The sequence below is a fragment of the Equus przewalskii genome, chromosome 1, assembly GCF_037783145.1.
Source record: "Equus przewalskii isolate Varuska chromosome 1, EquPr2, whole genome shotgun sequence".
In the NCBI taxonomy this organism is placed as follows: domain Eukaryota; kingdom Metazoa; phylum Chordata; class Mammalia; order Perissodactyla; family Equidae; genus Equus; species Equus przewalskii.
In genome coordinates, this window is record NC_091831.1 from 30361060 (window position 1) to 30379172 (window position 18113).

Genomic DNA, 18113 nt, shown 5'->3' on the forward strand with positions numbered 1-18113 from the left:
GGGAGCTTGTTAAAATGTAGATTCTAATTTTGTAGGTCTGGAGTAGAGCCTGAAATTCTGCATTTCTAACCAGCTCCCAGGTTATGCTGATACTGCTGGACCTGTGGAGCAGAAGTATGATCTGACCAGATATGCAATTAACTATGAAAACACATTTTGCCTTCTATTTACATTTTTTATGGGAATTAATTATATGAAATATCTTAGAGCTGGCAAATTATTTATATTAAATATAAATATCAAAGATAAATGAGAGGAAGATCTATTTACAGTTTTTAACTTCACTGAGGATGGATTAGGAAGCATATTTAAATTAGTATTAGAGGTTTAGTTTAGCCATTAAATTTTTTTCTACCATTGCTAGGCATTTTTTATTTTTACATCTACCCACACAAATTATCACAGTGATCCTGTAAATTAGATTACTGTTCTTATTTTGCATATAAAAAATTAAGATTCAGAGAAGTTAAACAAGTTCTTTAAGCCTTCTTAGTAAATAGTAAAGATGGGGTGAACTTAAGTCTGACCTCAAAGTTCATTCACTTGGCAGTGCAATAAGCTGCCTTCCTCAGATTGTTTTCCTAGGAAATGGGTTTTATATAAATGTTAAACATGTCTTATGGAACCCTCTAAAGGAGTTTATGTATTTATCCATCTATGAAAATTTAGATAGTTTAGCTTGGTGAGTCTTTATAGAGTTCTGTGATGCTTATAGTGGTGATGGAAGGGGTGTGTATAGTGTGTGTGAGTGTGTGCGCATATGCTTTCCTTAAACGAGATGCAGTCTTGTAAGGAGATATTTACTCCTCTTTAAAACCATGGGCCTTGAATAAATGATTTCTGAGATTCCTTCATGCCCAAATATCCTATGATATATGTGATATTTTTGTTTTTGAAAACATTGTGATAGATGGGGGATTTAAAATATTTCCACCAGCAGATGGCACTCCAACATTTCTACAGCAACCAACCCTTAGCTTGTCCCCCCAAAGTAGAAACTAGGCAAAACTGGAGACACATTAAAAAAAAAAAAAGAAAAAAACCCAAAAACCCAACTCATTAAATTATGAAGTATTTCAGTCATCACTGTGATGGAGAATTACATATGTATCAAGTAATATATACAAATTAATATTGTCATAATCCCTTACAGTGCTCCACAGCACTTTTCACCAAACTCTATTATAGTACTCTTCAAATGGATTTGTATTTGTTAACCTGTTCATTTTTCCAGCTAGACTGTGAGGTTTCCAAGGGCAAGGATATTCTTTGGATCCCGAGAAGGGGGAGCAGACATGCTACCTAGCCCTTAGTCAGCACTCAGTAAGTATTTCTCTCTTTCATTCCCAAGAAAATTGGTAAACTTTTGCCTTGAATGCAGGAGAATGTTTTTGAACATTGGTTCATGCAAAGCCTTTTGTTTTCTTTTTTTCCCCTTTCAACAATTGCCTTATAGGTATCAATTCTAATGTGTTTGATGTATGTCCTTTGATATCTTTGTATCCTTATAAAGTATATTGTTTTGCACTAATGTTATTAGACTATAGATCTCATTCTGGTTTTTTTTTTGTTTCTCACATATCGTCATATTTGAAGGCCATCCAAGTTGTCATATGTACATTTAATTCATTTCTTCTAACTGCCACCCTCTTTATTTCACCTGTCCATTTCCCTTGTGATGGACATCTAGGTGCCTCCGTTTCCTTAGTATTAAAATCAAGGCTTTACAGACCGTCCTCATTCAAGTCCTTTTATGAGCCTTTGATGAGTTTCTTGGGGGTTTATGTCCATAGTGGGATTGCCGAGTCTTAGAGGAATACGCATACGTAATTTCAATAAATATTGCCAAATGACTTTCCAGAATGGCCCAACCAGTTTACACTCCCATCAGCATCCAAGAAGGTTTATATCTTCCCACATCCACAGTTAGTGTTATCCGTTATTCAAATTTTGCCAGTCAGATGGTGTAAAGTGAAAACATTTCTTGAATGAAAGAATAATCAGTTGAGAATCCATTAAAGCAAATCGGATGTATAGTATTTTCCCCCTTTAAGCATAGTCCCTCACTATCTGAACTTCCATTGTCTAAACTTAGGAACAGAATAGATTACGATATTTTTTTTGAGATATCCCTTAGTATTTGAACTCCTGCTCTTCATTACCTGAAACCTAGGAATCAAATAGATTCAAATAACATGGTATTCCTCGTCATCTAAATTTGCTCTCTGAAACTAGAAACCAAAGAGAATTAATAGCAGGGGATCCAGAATATGCCCAGGCCACACTCCAAATCAATTATCAGAATATCTGGGGGTTGGCCTGGGCATGATTATGTTTAAAAATCTTCTCAGGTGAATTTAATGTGTAGCCGGGGTTGAGAATCACTAACCTAGACTCTCAAATTATTTTCATGTCTTCCTGAAAAGGAAGAACATTTTTAAGTATTTAAACACAGGAAATCTATTTTATTTGTGATGGCCAGGCTTCAGAAAATCAAAAGAAAAATTTAAAATGTAAGTGTCTGATGAAAATGAAACATACTTTCTTAAAGTAACAGCACATCAATGTCTCTAGGTAACCAAAAAGACTAGAAGAATTGGAAAGTTTTGGTAAGAGTTAAGGCTGGTAAGATTTAGCATAAGTGGCACTGAACTAAGGAAGGACTTGGATCTGCTATGTGGGGACAAAAAGAATTAGGGATCTAGATGTTAATTCAGGTGAAGTAAAATATTCAATTAAGTATGTACCAGTAGAGTCTGTTAATTGATTTTAATTATTGAGGAGTGGATTGAACCTGTGGTATGCTTTGTATTGTCAATATTTGTTTAACTGTCCTTATTATGAAATAAGCATATTAGAGTATTTAAAAAGGTCAAAGTGCACTGTTAGCCTGGGTAACAAAAGAAAATACAGTCACCGCTAGTTACTTTTTTGGGGTCAGCAAACACAATTATGTTCCAGGCAAATGTTTTCTTACAAGTCCAATTTTTAAATATCAAGATTAAAATAGTAGAATATTGAGATAAATATATATGATTTAGATATTTCACTTTCTTAGAAATTATCTTTAGCATTAATTAATACTTAGAATTGTCTAGGAAAGTGGTATGTATGAACAACTTATACAAATATATGTAGTTAATGAAGTTATAGAACATGTGAAAGGAAATCTGAATTTTTCTCCTGGGACATTATATATAAAAGTTCTCAGGTATTTTCAATAACAAACATACCAAAACCATAGTCTAGTTATCAGTCAGTAGAGCAGGCTTTCGTCTCAGGTTCTTCAAGAAACAGAATTTTGAACTTTTGACTCTGGATTTCCTTACCTGAATTACAAGGATAAAGCTTGTCTTCTCTATGCTATGAGCATAAAATGGAATAGTATACATGTAGTTATTATTATACTATTTCAAGACCTTAGATTTCAGGTGTATAATTTCTTCCTACCTTATCTATGCAAATTACATTTATTTCCACAATGAAACCCAACTAATGAAAATGATAGTAGATTAGCAACTATGTGCCAGGAACTAAAGACATTACTACATTTAATTCCCACAACACATGTGGAGGGAAGCATACTTATGCCTATTTTACAGATGGGGCAGTTGGAGCTCAGCAAGAATAAATGACTTGTTCAACAAAGGTCACGTGAGTTAAATTGTGAATTGGGTTTTAATCCAAGTCTATTGGACTCCAAAGCCTGTGCAATTTCCAGTATAAAATGGTGCTTTTCAGGACTTCCCTGAATGTACAAAAGGCAAAATGGGCTAGGGCTGGTAAAACCACTCTTCAGTGGGTGTGACTAAGACGTGAATAATTTTAATCTCTTTTTTAGTTACTTGGTTTTCTACCTTTAGTAGTTCCTCAAGTAACTGTCATCCCTACCCCCAAACATGCTAAGGGATTTCAAACTGAACTCATTAGAGTCAACTACATTTATTGTGGTTATGATCTTCCCCACATAAGTTTACTGCTTGATGGCAACAATGAGAACAAAAACTGTCCAGCTAGAGTTTTCTTATGTAATGAGATTGAACAATCAGAGAGTTATAAATTCCTTTCCCCTTCAACTTTCCATATGGCAAAAATCTTGCCATCCCTTGCTCCTCCAAGCAGGACAGAGACACAGTCTTTGATGATAAAACAGCACACTTTGTTATTCCCCAGCATTGTCCTTTGCCTACTCCTGACCCCCCTTTCCTAGTGGAAAATTGAGGGAGGCATGTAAAACCTACTTAACTTTTCTTCCTTTTTTCAGATGCTAATTACAGGCAGAAGAGTCTGCATGGTTAAAATATGTGGTATATACTTGTTTTATTTTTGCATTTATTATTGACATCCTATTAGAGTTGACATTTTTTTCAAGTTTATCACTAAGTTATTTATATTAACTTAATTCTTGACCAAGTCATCAATTAAGGGTATGTATATGTGGCAAGTGTGGGAGAGAGGGAATAAGAATAAACAAGAAACAGATAGCACAGTTAGACGTTTTAGAGTTTACAAAACACTTTCTTCATACAGAACTTTATTAGATCCTTACTCTAGGATATTATATTAATTTTAGCGTAGGCCACTGAGGCTTAGACCAGTTGAAAAGTTTACCCAGGGTCTTAAAGCTAGGATCTGGCAAAGTCAGATTTTAAACTCAGGTCTTCCAACTCGCAGTCCAAGGTTTTTCCTACTCTACATTGACAAATTGTTAGAGGGTGCGCAGTAATTTAGCCACTTAGAGTATGGTGGTTAAGAACACCAACATGGCTTTGGAATCAGGTGGCCCTGGGTTTCAATCCCATGCTGCCACTTATTAGCTGTGTACTGTGAGAAAGTTGCTTAACATCTCTGAGTCTCAATTTTCTCATATGTAGATTAGCTATAATAATAAATTATATCTACCTTTCAGAGTTATTTGAAAAGATTAATAAGAGAACATATATACAGCCCTGAGCACCATGCCTGGACCATAAGATCTCAATGGATAGTAGTCATCATGGGCAAGTACACAGGCAGCGATGAGACAGTGGACTGGCTGCTATAGCTTCATGCTTTCAAGTCGCAGTTATGTTGGAAGGAATCTTTTTCTTGCTATTAGACATTTATGTATAGTTTTCTCAGAAGGGGAAAATGGTCATGGAAATAACTATGGCTTTGAATGTTTAATAGAAGGAGAGGGAGGTGGCATATAGAGTCAATGAGTTTGCGACAGGCTAAAGGTGAGAAAAAAGCATAGGAAAGGTGGAAGGAAATTACTGTAGTCAAGATGACTATACTAAAAAGCATGCACATCTTGCAGCAACACTGTATACTACAAAGCAGAATTTGGCCATAAACACAGGATATATCAGTAGTCCCAGTCACCAGTCCTAATACGTATTTTGGCCACTGGCATATTTCCACTTGTCTGAGATAAAATGATAAAAATGATAATACTGATTTTTCATGAAGCTAAATTTATTCAGTTTAAATGCTCTTTATTTTGACATATCTTTTCAGCTTTTTTTGGCTGTTAAAATGTTCTTTTTTGGGGGGAAGTAATAGTGATAAGTAGTCAATAGATTTTTTTAAGGTCCTTACTAGACAAAATAAAAAGTTGGCAAATCTTTGTCAGCTTTTCCCCACTAAGTAATATTTATTTTGAAATCCCAAAGTCTAGAAATCACTGAACCAGTTAATCTTCAAGATTTCTTACAGGTCTGGGAACCTAGACTCCTAGATAACCAAGGAATTTATCTATAAGGACATTCACTAACATCAGGCAGAGCATTTCCAAGGAGACTTCAATGCGTCTAATTCCCAATAATTCATATTTTATACAGGGGCCCAGTTCTTGTCTCCTAGGAAATTACAATCTAAGACAGAACAGAGTTGCAAATTGTTGTTACCCAGCACAAAAATAGGAGAGAAACGTCAATCTAAAATACATATTAATAATGAGCTACTTACAGCCTATAATTTAGGGTAAGATGGGAGGCAAGACCAAAAACCATGATATGGGAGGCAGGGGCATTTGGAAAGAGTAGCCTTGTGGATGTCTATGCCCCAAATAGACCAACAGACCAGATAATCAGGTCATCGTGGAGTCAACCAGGGCTATATGGAACTCCTTAAATGTTATCGAATTGCCTTCTTTGCCCCATGTCCTGAGGCTGGACATGACTATAGAATTTCAATGGCCAGAGAGATGGTTTTCATCAGGACATAAGAAAAAAGCACTTTGTTTTGTTGGTTTGACTTTTATGCTACATACAGGTCCCGATGAAAACATTAAATATTAGTTAAAGTAACTAGGCTACCAAACAATTACGGAACATTTGGGTCAGTAAGCAAAAATTATAGATAAAATTTATAATTAGACAAATTCTCATTCTACTCAAGTTCGTCTTTACTTACAAGAGTAGATACTTTTGAAAGGTACATTCATTATGGACATCTAGTAGATGGATGTTTTCTTTATTTAAGTGGTCTTCCACTGGCCCCAATTAATGTGGCTTCTGAAAGTATATTCACTTTTAAGCCAGGGGGTGTTTAGGCCCTTGGAAAATCTGTCTCCTTGTTAAAAACATATAATTGGTTTTAATTCTGAATACAGAATAAACTAATGGCTTCTGAATTTGAAGGATAAGAATTTCCTGAAGGAGATGACCAGGAAAATGCTAATAACTGGAAAAACAAATTACTGAACAGAAACCTAACACAAAGTTTACTGTGACAAAAGTATTTATTTTTTTCACATTCTTCTTGAGAGCAATATGATTTTAGTGCATTGAGCATGATTTGACTTAACATTAATTTATTTCACAGACATTTATTGAGTGCCTACTGAGGGTTTGGGTCTGGAGATACAAAGATAAATAAAAAATCTTTGCTCACCAGGCTGTCAGCATCTCTAGGAGGTGCTCAGTGCACATTTTAAAATTACAGTTTCTACTGGAACTTCTACCGTACCCCAGTCACACACAAACACACATATATTCTAGTGGATCTAGGTGTGCGAGAAATTTTCAGGAACTGAAGGAAGCAGGCCTTAGGGCTGAAGCCCACATCTAATACTTCAGTATGTAACGTCTTGGTTTTTAAAATCATCTTTAAATGATATGCCTTGAATTTTTTTTCTCTTTTGGCCTCATTTTATGCAGTCCTACTTCTGGAAGGTCTTCATGGCACTTCCCAGTCTAACCCACCCTAAACTGTGGATTTCCTGATTGCTTAGTTTGGTAAAAGCACCTCAAGGAACAACAGTTGAGGGTCATCTACTCCAGCCCTTTTCAGATTCCTTAATCCTATCTAGAGGGAAGAGGTGGGAGGGAATGGGAGACATGTTACTATTTCTGCATTTGTCGGGCTCTGAGACTGCCCTTTGCACGTCCACCCTTGGGGAAAACCTTTGCTCTGCATTTTAGAGTTTTGTCTGTTTGATATCAGGAGGCCCTGGGATGCTCATGTGTACCCACACTGCATAAAGTAGTTCTCATCTGCCAAGTAAAAGGTCCGTTTTGTTCCAGAAAGAAGACGAAAGGGGGGCCCAACGGTGTGAGTGCAGCAAAGTGTGCCGGGCCTCTTTCCGGCGCTTCACTTTGGGACCCCGGAGCTCAGTCCGAGAGATGCTGTGGGTCAGGGCTCCATGAGCTGGCGCGGGTGGTGCACCCCCTGGCTCCCAGCTGTTTCATGCATCCAGGAGCTATGTGCGGGCGGACTCTGGCTGTGACCCCAGGCCTAGTATGAAAACCCAACTGTGTCAGTCTGTTCCTCTCAGGCAACATTAGGGCGTACTTCCCCGCAGGAGGGGCAAGCCCAGGGTTGACCTCTAGGAGAGGCTGGAGGGACGGCTCTACTTGTGCCGTGGAGTGGCCACGCAGTGGCTCAGAGGGGCGCAGCGCCACTCAGACTCTCCAAATACAGACCAGGTTGCTTTGACTTGGCCTAAGTCAGCATATATTGGAGCCCCCAAGACACTTTCGCCTCGGCTGCAGGCAGAATGGAGCCACGACTAGTCTGAGCTCTTTTGTCCCTACGAGCAGATAAGCCCTTTGCCCTGGTCACTCCGTGTATTCCTTCTTGGCCACCTTTTGCCCTATCGAGGTCAGAGGATGCTTCCGTGTGGGTGCCCAGCGCGTCACAGAGGTCCAGACTTGTGTCCATGGAGTCTCTCTCTGCGCTCTGTGCTTTAGCTGGTATCACAGTTGCTGCCGAAGGACCCCTCTGCAACTTAACCACCCTTGCTCTTGCTGCTTCAACCCCAAAGGAAGGCCCAGAGCGGACGATATGCCTGACGCCGTCAGGACAAACGGGCGCGATGCGGGTGCGGACTCTTTACCCCAGCGCGCCCGCGGCTGGCGTGGGGCTGTTGTGTGTGGGTCCGAGCTAGAACCGCCCTTCCCAGAGCCTCGCAGGGAGGAAAGTAAAACAAGACGTTCTGCACCGTACCCAGAACGTTACAACAGTTCTGTTTCTCTCTCTGTCTCTGCTTTCTGACCCTAGAGGGTTAAATCAGGAGGGTACAACGCCACCCCTTCCTCCTACTTCCCGCCTCTCCCCCCACCCCCTTACCTTTAAAAAGTTAAAAAATGTCTGCAGTCGAAATCTCTTAAAGGGGCGGTGCTGGTGAACGAGTACTCTTGGCACGAGTCGCTGAGAAGGCTGGCTAGGGGCGTGAGTTCGCTCCACCAGCACCAAAACACTGAAGAAGGAAAAAAAAAAAAAAGAGAGAAGGAGACAGAGTGAGAGAGGGGGGAAAAAAGGAAGGGGAAAAAGGGGGAAAAAGGCAGACAGACACACACTTTAGATAAGGACAATTAGTCACCAGCGAGATCCTGTAGGAAGAGGTTTGAATCAGAGGGATTTAATGAGGGTGCTCTGTGCCTTCCCTGAAGCCATGCCCTCCAGCAACTCCCGCCCCCCCGCGTGCCTAACCCCGGTGGCTCTCTTCTTGGCTCTGTTGCTCCATCTCTCCCTTTCCTCCCAAGCTGGAGACAGGAGACCCTTGCCTGTAGACAGAGTTCCAGGTTTGAAGGAAAAGACCCTGATTCTACTTGATGTGAGCACCAAGAACCCAGTCAGGACAGTCAATGAGAACTTCCTCTCTCTGCAGCTGGATCCGTCCATCATTCATGATGGCTGGCTCGATTTCTTAAGGTAAGGCAGGGGCTTCGATGGATCATTTTTTTCTTTTAAGTAACAACCCCCACCCCTTCCAACTCCCCATTCCAAAAGGGGAAGAAGAAGAAGAAAATAAGCCAAGCGGATCTCTCAAAGAGAAGAAAGGAGGTTTTCCTCCTCCTGGAATATTTGCTGTGAGGCTGTAACTGGTGATTGAGTAAAGCAATGTTTTCTATTAAGATGCACATGTTTGCAATGCAGAATGCATTTCAGAAACTTATCAGTTATGACTGAAAAAATGTTGTGCTTACATATATCCACAATTAGCCTCCCCGTCTCCTTCTGAAAAAGAAACAAGAGGTTCAGGGCAGTTACAAAAGCGAAGAAAAGATCTTGAGCAACAAAGACCCGAGAGGAATGTGTGTGTGTGTGAGAGAGAGTGAGTGCGTGTCTGTGTGTGTCTGTGAGTGTTTAAGCGGGGATCGCACGAAAGTGGAATTTTCCACGGAAAGATCGCTTCGTCAGTTCTCTTCCACTCCCAGACGGAAAACGAATTTAAGCAGGGGGCTTGAACAGTGGGCAAGTTGGATCAGATTTTTAAATTTTTATTTTATATCCTCCGCTGTCGTCTCCAGACTTCAGGACTTTGTAAGACGCTTTTTATAGATCGAATCGCCCCCAGTCCCTCCTCCTCAAAATCTCCTGCGGTAACTGCATAGTTTAGTTTTTCTTTAAAGAAAAAAAAAATCCTCGCTTCGGTCACAGTGTATATAAGGAGAGCGTAAAGGGTCCTAGAAATACTTCGGGGATGTTTCAGAAGTCTGAACCCGGCACCGGCGGATTAGCAAACCCGGAGGTTTGTGATCACCGACTCTCCCTTACTCTAGGGCTTGGAATCTAACTGGGCTCACCCTCTCCCTGGGTTGTTACTGTTCAGCAGTTAGGCAACCATGATCCCTTCCCGTTAAGGACAGAGTTGCAGTGTAAAAAAAGAAATAAATAAATTGCCTGCAATGTCGAATCCAAGTGTTGAGTTTTTAAAAATTCCCTCCAAGTTGGAGCCTCAGCTGTGGGCTCCCTCCAAGAGCTTTGAGGGCTCTCAGTCCCCCTTTTCTGCCCTGAGGCAGAGTCCGGCAGCGCGTCTTTCGTGAGTATCTTTCACTCCTTGGGAAATTCGAGTTTTGTTTCTTGTGTGCGCCAGCTCCTCAGTCTCCCGGTCTTCTCGGCTTCGGCGGGGTCAGCGGATGCGGCAGGTAGCGACTGGCGCTTTGTGGAGCGCTCCTTCCACGTGGAGCGCTCCTTCCACGTGGAGCCAGCGTTGCGGGAGGACTGAGTGGTTGCCGCTGCCGCCGCCGAGGCCATTTCGGTTTGTGCCGTGCCGGTGCCTCTGCTGGGAGGGCGGGAACAGCTCCGCGGAGCCCGGCTTCCTCCTCGGAAGTTCTGACTTGCAGCAGAGCGCGTCTCCGAGCACGTCCGAGTGTGGGGGGCGTCAGGGGTTTCCCGAAATATTCGCCCCACTTGCATTGCACTTCTCCAGCTGCGCGGACTCCTTCAGGTTTTTTTCTTTCTTTCTTTTTTTAAACTATCCTGTTCGCGTTAAATGTTTGCCGCAGAAAAGATTCTGGAAGGCGGCTTTTCGGGGAAGAAGCCGTGGCGGGGCGCATTCGCATTGGCTGTGCAGGCTTCCGGATGCACAGTTGTTGGAAATGCCGTTTCCGCGGGGCCGGACTCTTGCGGACATCGCCTCTGCCTGCCGCCGACCCACGCGACGCCCCGACTGTGCCCGCCCTGGAACTCGGAGTCCTGGAGTCCTTGGCCAAACGACCCTTCTGGCCACCGAACTTCTCGGGACGGCCACGACTCTTGTCAGAAACTCTCCGAAAGCGGAGTCTCCGGGTTTATCCCCCCTCTGTATCCACCTCATTTATGATACTCTTTAGTTTCTCCATTTGGATTTGGATTTTCAGACCTGAACCAGCAAAGCGTTAAAAATAACTTTCAGATCCAGAACTCAACAGCTGATCCCTGTAGCATTAAGAGCATCTGCAATGCTCCTTCTCTACCCTTTCCTGAAGTTTCAGCGTTTGGCTTTTCAAAAACCTATTTATGGAAATCCTGAACCTAAATAGATGTAAATGCTATTTTTCTGGTGCTTCTCGAGTCTCCTCCGAGGCACAGGTTCCACATTTTGGCAAAATTCACGTTCTCTGGCTCTTCCAAACGGCCCTAAGTGAGAAGGAAAAAAGATGGAGCCCAACTTGGAGGGTGGAGACGAGGATGTTACCTTTCCTGAGATCAGGCTGAATTATTTCAGGGGGCAAAGAGACATTGCTTTTACTGTGCAAGGCGGGGGTGGGGAGTGTTCTCTGAAAGGCAAGGATTAACTCCGGCAATCTCTCTTGCCCAGGGATTTGGGAGATGGATGCGGTTGTTATAAGGCAGTGGAAAAGGAAAATCAACTTAGGCATTAAAAGAAAAAAGTCGGAATCAGCTTGATCTCACGTGCCTGGTCTGAGAGAAAGAAGGCAGGTTTCGCCTTCTCCGCAGTGGTTGCAGCGCCCTGGGGCGGAGGACGTAGATCCCGGCTTTCAGTCTGGAAGTCTAGGCAGAAGTCTGAGCGCCGGGTCCGCGCGCTGCGCGTCTCCGCCAGGAGCGCTTTCCCGGCGGTAGCGGAAGCCGGGCAACTGCGCCTTAGCCTCGTGTTCTCAGCAGAAGTGTCCTCCTCACGCCACACGCACAGTCTGTTAACAAACACACTAACCCTTTGCAAATAAGTACCTTTGGCATGCAGCGTGGGGGTGTCTGAGGGAGGGGGCCGCTGCCGGCTGGGCGCAGAAGGCGTAGCCCCGGGGAGCCAGGTGGCTGAGGGCAGGGCGGGCTGGGGCGCCGGGCGCACGCGAGACGCCGTGGAACGGCCAGGAGTCCGCGCGGGCGCCGGGCTGGGGCGGACACAGAGCCCCCTGTCCCCGGCTAGGTGCTCTCAGAGGAAGAGGGCCTTGCTCGGTGCCCCGCGCCCTCTCGCCTTCCTCCTGGATCCTTTCCTCTCTCTTTATCTACCCCTGCAGCTCCAAGCGTCTGGTGACCCTGGCCCGGGGACTTTCGCCCGCCTTTCTGCGATTCGGGGGCAAGAGGACCGACTTTCTGCAGTTTCAGAACCTGAGGAACCCGGCGAAAAGCCGCGGGGGTCCCGGCCCGGATTACTATCTGAAAAACTATGAGGATGGTGAGAAACCTGCTTTCCATTCCTGCGGGGTAGGGGAAGTTTGGGGAGTGGGGGCGAGTACTCGTTGTCTGTATAGTGGTGGGGGGAGATTTAGAGGAGAGACTGGTTGAAGTTCCCCTGAAAAGCTGGTAGCTGCTGGCGAGGTGACACGGGAGTGTGGGACTCCTGACGTGATTACGCAAAGGGGGCTCACCAGGTTGTCCTTGTCCTGGCTGCCGGCCTTTTGCTGGGCGGCTGTGTCTCCGAGGCCGCGAACTGGTAACCAAAATTTCTGGCAGGCAGTCCTGTGGGGAGACGACGCAATGGGTTTCTTGAGAAAATTCACTCAGGTTCATAGGCTACTAAAAGGTCAGGGTCACGTTTCATTCCTAAAATTCTAGAAAAAAGTGCCTTTTTGTTTTTCTTACTTCTTGCTTTCCTGAGCTGAGGATATGGAAGGATTCAGCCTTTTTGAAACCCTCTCTAAAGTTTTCTCGAATAACCGTTTTAGATTGGTCTCTTGTGGGGAAGGTTTGAAAAGCTCCACAGTGAGTTCTCCTTCAGATTACCTAATCTCAGAGTCGATTTTTTTTTCTGTTTTAAAGTAGGATGGTGAATGCCAGCCTTCTTTCTTGCTAGGATCAGATGAGTTAAGTATTGGAAGGGCTTTGGAAACTCCAAATCCTATTCCAATGTGAGAGGCCTATCTTTTTAGGTTTGAACAGTCTCATTTTAACTAGAGAAAAAATGAAAATGGTATTAAAAATTTGTTTAGAGGATTTGGTGTTAATATCTATGAACTTTCTATGTGGGCGGCGGGACATACTTTATTTCGAATAGGCAAAATGGGAATGGGTGTGTGCTCAGCCACTGAGGCTGTTCAGATTGGGTAGAAGAGGCATTGGTGTCCATTCTTGCAGGACTGTCTCTACCCTGCTGTTCTTTCTCATAAGTGAGCTACAGTTTTATTTTTAAAGGGCTCAGGGACAGGTTCTCAGAGCTCCCTGGATTTTGTTACATCTTGTCCTTATAAATCAGCAAAACGAGGAAATGCTGTTGTATTTTCTGGGGCTTTCACTGGATGGGAATTCAGGAGAGGTATTGGGATCTATTTCAAGGGTGTCTGAGAAACATTTTTTAAAATACTAGAATGGAGAAAGAGAGCAAGGCTGAGGCTTCTTGAGTTTGAAGCCTGATTAGGACTTACACTTTTATAACATTTGTAAAGTATGTAGGTGTTTAAGGCTACATCTTTTCAAAGGTAAATGTCATTGCCATAAAAACATGGATTGAAGTATAGTTTGCTGTCACTCAGCATAAAATGTTGAAAGGTAAAAGATAATCCTGAACAGCAGCTCTGATGGTAATTTGACCCAGGGCCTTATAGCTCCCAGGGTCCCTGTCAGCTCTGTGATCAGACACAAGAAGGGAGAATATTAATGGTTTTCTTGATGAAACAGCTCTTCTTCGAATCCATTTGAACTACTTCCTTTTTAGTTTGTGGAAAAACTTGTAAGAGCCCTAGTTACCACTGGGGGAAAAAGAGACCATTATAAGTTATAGGAATTGACTTTTTTCTCTCAAACTTGTACCTAGGATTATATTACTGATTCATTGAGAACATGAGATCTGCTTAAAATGAAGGATACAATTAGTTTCCCTTTGTAAAAGGAGAAAGTGGGCATCATGAGGAGAAAGGAAATTGGCAGAAGGCTGTGCCCGTAAAACTTCATAGAATTAAAAACAATCAGAAATGGAAAAGATCTAAGAGGCCATCTTCAATCCTCCCACCACTTCAGAGGCCAGTACAGGATCATTCCATATGGAATCCTTTTCTTATTTTGTCCAACCTGGTATTAAATATCTCTAGGAATGTAGTTTTCACCACTCCTGTGGGAGAGAGTTCTTGTGTCCCATAGATTTGTGCTGGCAAATTTATCCTGAATTTTCCCTTTATAAACAATCTCCGAGTATTTGTGCTTATCCCTGTTTGCATTTTTTAGACATCTACCTTCAAAATAATTTCTGTCTTTGGTGTGAGTGTCAGCTTCAAAAGTAGGTTTCCTCATAGCTGTTTTTTATCTAGACTACCTGGATTTAATTCTTTTAAAACTTTCTTTAAAGTCAGTCTTTCCAGACACTAATCTGTTTTATTGCTCCTAGCTGAACTCCTTTTGATTTATGTCTCCCTGGTAATAAGATGCTCTGAACTATATCAGTATTTGAGGCCTTAGCAGAGTTAAAGAGAGTAGGAATGCCCTATTTCTGCCCTTTGATGCTTGCATATTCTTAAATTACCCATATTGTTTTTGTTGTTGCATTGCAGAATTCAAGGAAAAAATGTTTCTGGTATAGTCTTAGCAATTTTGCAAACATTATACTTCAGTTGTCACTTTCCATCCAGTGATAACTGTCATCATCATGAGTATCTTAAAATAATTAGATCTTCTCAGTAAATGGACCTGTCGTAGGCACTTGGCCATAAGCATCTTGTTAAAAAAAAGATTTATTGACTTAAACATAATACAGAATAATAACATACATTTTGAGTAATGAGATACACTTACTGGCACATTATGAAACTGAATGATGAAGAGAATAGGGAATTTGGGCTTAGAAAGCGTGCATTGCAGGCCTGGCGCTATCACCTATGAATGTGTGGCCCTGGCTTGCTGCTTCTCTGTAACATATGGATGATAATAGCTGCTGTGCATTGCTGTGAGGGTTCTAAGAGGTAATATGTGTAAAATATTTTGTCAATCGCAAATCACTATATGAAGGCTAAGGATTCTTTTATTAAAGGCAATTTAATAAAAGTAAGAAAATTTATAACATATATATTTAATATTTTAAAGTGGGATTAAGGAGTGAATAAGATTCAGTGAGACAGAAGTTTATACAGAAGAAAGGAGATAGATTTAGGGAATTTTTTGAGAGGATAAAGAGAACGCAAGGAGAATTGCCTTTAAGGAATGGAGGTGGAGATCATAGGGTGGCTTTCTTTTGCGTGTGTGGTAATGAGAGAAGAGACTAATTTTTAGTTTTGTTATATACTAACATTAAAATGAACTCTTGTTCCAGCTTGGGTAAAATATACTTTTCTGGTTAATTCTTTCATATTGCTACCTTGATGTGATTTTTTATTGTGGGTGCTTTCCCCTGAATTGATAGTGCAATTAACAAGTCATGTGGCTTCTACTTTCCAAATACTTTTTTTTACTGAGGTATAATTGACTATTTTTTTAAATACTTTTTAAGCACTTTAGTGCAACTGTGCTTTCTCTAACTTTCTAAAGCCACTGTTACGTATCACTTTGGAGCTTCTCTGGTTACTCCTTTAATACAGTTACTTATTCCACTCTATGCTTAGGCAACTTGAATATCATACAAACATGGTGATGATGGAGGAAATAAAAATAGGATTATTCTTCATATCTTGGAATCTTACCCTTTACCTAACTTCCTCTCTTCTATGTGATATTATGCTTTTCTTTCTCCTAACAAAGAAATCTCAGGTTAATCTTTTGTTCTTAAGTTTATTTTGCTCCAGTCTGCCCCTTTTGGTTGTATATCAGTGGACTTTTTTGTATGCCTGTCTGTTTACTGCCATAACCATATCTTTAATCAAGATGTACACTATTTATTATGTGCATCAAAAGCCAGCTTAATATTTCTAAAATGTCATAATTTATCCTGTCACTCTTTTGCTTAAAAACCTTGATGATTTTTGGATTGCTTACAGAAAATGTTCAAACACCTGGACTTGGCATTCAAAGCCTTTCCCTTCTCAATCCTGGCTTTCCTTTTGTACCCTACATTTCCATATACCTTTTATAACAGCCCTACTTGATTTTCACTGTCTCCTTAAAGCACCTTAATTTTCTCAACCCCATACTTTTGTTCAGCCAGTATACCTCTGCTTTGAATGTCTTTCTCTTGGCTCTGTGCAAATCTCACTCCCTCCCCCACCCAATTCCTGAAGGCCCATTGCAAATGCCCCTTATTTTCACAAAGCCTTTCTTGAACAGGTCGTTCCATAGTGATCTCTTCTTTCTCTGGACTGTTTTAGCTTTTACTCAATAAGCTGTTCTTTTGGCCCCTTCTGCGTTGTTTTGCTCTTTACCTTTTCATGTATATGTTTGTTTGTTTTACCTTTCCATCTAGAATGCAAATTCTTTATAGGAAGGGACCATAGCTAATTATTGTATATGCTCAATTTCTAGCATTGTGTATGGCAAATAGTAATAGTACTTGTAGTAGAACAAGTAATAGTACTTGTTCAGTTATATAATAAGGATCGCTGACTTGGCACCCTTTATTCCGAAAGTTTGCCAACACAAAAAGAAGTACAAAGAAAGACAGGAAAGGGAGCCAGAGAAGTAGGACTACAAATGGTTAGTATATTCTTTGTTACACTTTCCATATTTTCCAAAGGGTTGGTAATGAGTTTATATGACTTTTACCATCTGGGAAAAAAATGAACACGATAGAAGAGAATAGAAGAGCTTCAGCAAATATTTGTGGGTACATAGTAGATTAAGCACACTCTTAAAGGCACTGGGAAAATAGAGGTGCCCAATGAAGAGATGAGTGAAAGCATACATGAAGATTCTATTAATTTTTCACCTTCAATGCATATTCCCATGAAGTCCCTTCTTAATGCTTGTTGTAATGATATTTTTCATTATTTTAACCATGGACTCTTTATCTTTGGTAGTCTAAGTTGTCTTGGTTTCATGCTATGCATTAAAGGAACTTTACCACCTGATTTAAAGCCTTGCACTGGACCCATACTGTTTTTTTATTGTTCTGTTTCTTCTTTGCCTTTACTTTTGCTTTCCCTTGTTAGCCTTATGTGGTTTCTATGCCTAATTTTCCAATTTCCGATTTAATAGTGCCTTTTCACAAATTTAAAATGTTTTTTCATCTCCATCTCCTGAAGTTTTTCTCTTCAGAGAGCTTCTGAAATCCTACAACAATGTCAGTATACTTCATAAACTCTAAGGCACTATACAACTATTATTATTGTTCCCCTTTCTCCAGGAAATTTTCCCAGTTTTAGCAGAGGCGAGGTAGTTAATTCTTTTTCTTTGTATTCCCATGCCATCAATCAAGACATAGGACATAAGAACAGCACGACTGCCAAAATACATATTTGCCTTGAACTTATTCACCTTTCACTATCTCATTTTATTTCAAATAAATGTTCCTTGAAATTCAATTACATTTAACAAGTATTTATTGATGACCTGCTCTGTGTTTAGTTTCATGCTGGACAAAGAATGGCAGAATATAAAATAAATAAAAGATACTGTCCCAAAGCACCATTAGAATACAACAGTAATATTTGCTGAGGCAAGATTCACTAATCAGAGTTAATATTAGTAGGTGAAATTTTAAGGTAAAACAGGATATTTGCATAGCCTCAAAGATACTCCTCCACAATATTTATTAATTATTGTGGTGGTTTTAGCATATGTCCACAATTTGTTTGATACTTCTTCTTCTAGGAGGTGGAGCTTGACTCCCCTCCCTTGAGTGTGAGCTGGATTTAAGGACTTGCTTCTAAAGAAAAGAGTCTAGAAAGGGGAAAATAGTAACTTTACAGTGGAGAAACTCACAGATATCATTTTAACAAAGTGATCGTGTTAACATCAGCAGATAAATCATGTTGATATCGTGTATTCCCTGATATGATGTGATGAGAAGGGCACTTCACCTTTGTAATATGCTTCCTCCAAATTCGTAACTCTCTATAAACATGAGAAAACACTGGTGAACCCCAAGTTGAAGGACATTATGCAAAATA

The 18113-nt window shown here is 41.1% G+C and overlaps 1 protein-coding gene across 3 annotated transcripts in view; it reads left to right on the top strand.

Annotated features, from left to right (window-relative positions):
• Positions 1-8685: 8685 nt before the first annotated feature.
• Positions 8686-18113, top strand: part of HPSE2 (heparanase 2 (inactive)) — a 607678-nt gene continuing 598250 nt past the window's right edge. For 2 of the 3 annotated variants that reach the window (XR_011522679.1, XM_070559521.1), the window contains exons 1-2: positions 8689-9138; positions 12168-12325. Coding sequence is in view for 2 of the 3 variants with exons in the window: in XM_070559521.1 (XP_070415622.1) it covers positions 8849-9138; positions 12168-12325 (448 nt within the window). In the remaining variant the exon portion in view is untranslated. Of the gene's footprint in view, positions 9139-12167; positions 12326-18113 lie in introns of all 3 variants that reach the window. The other variant, XM_070559517.1, reaches the window with a different exon arrangement.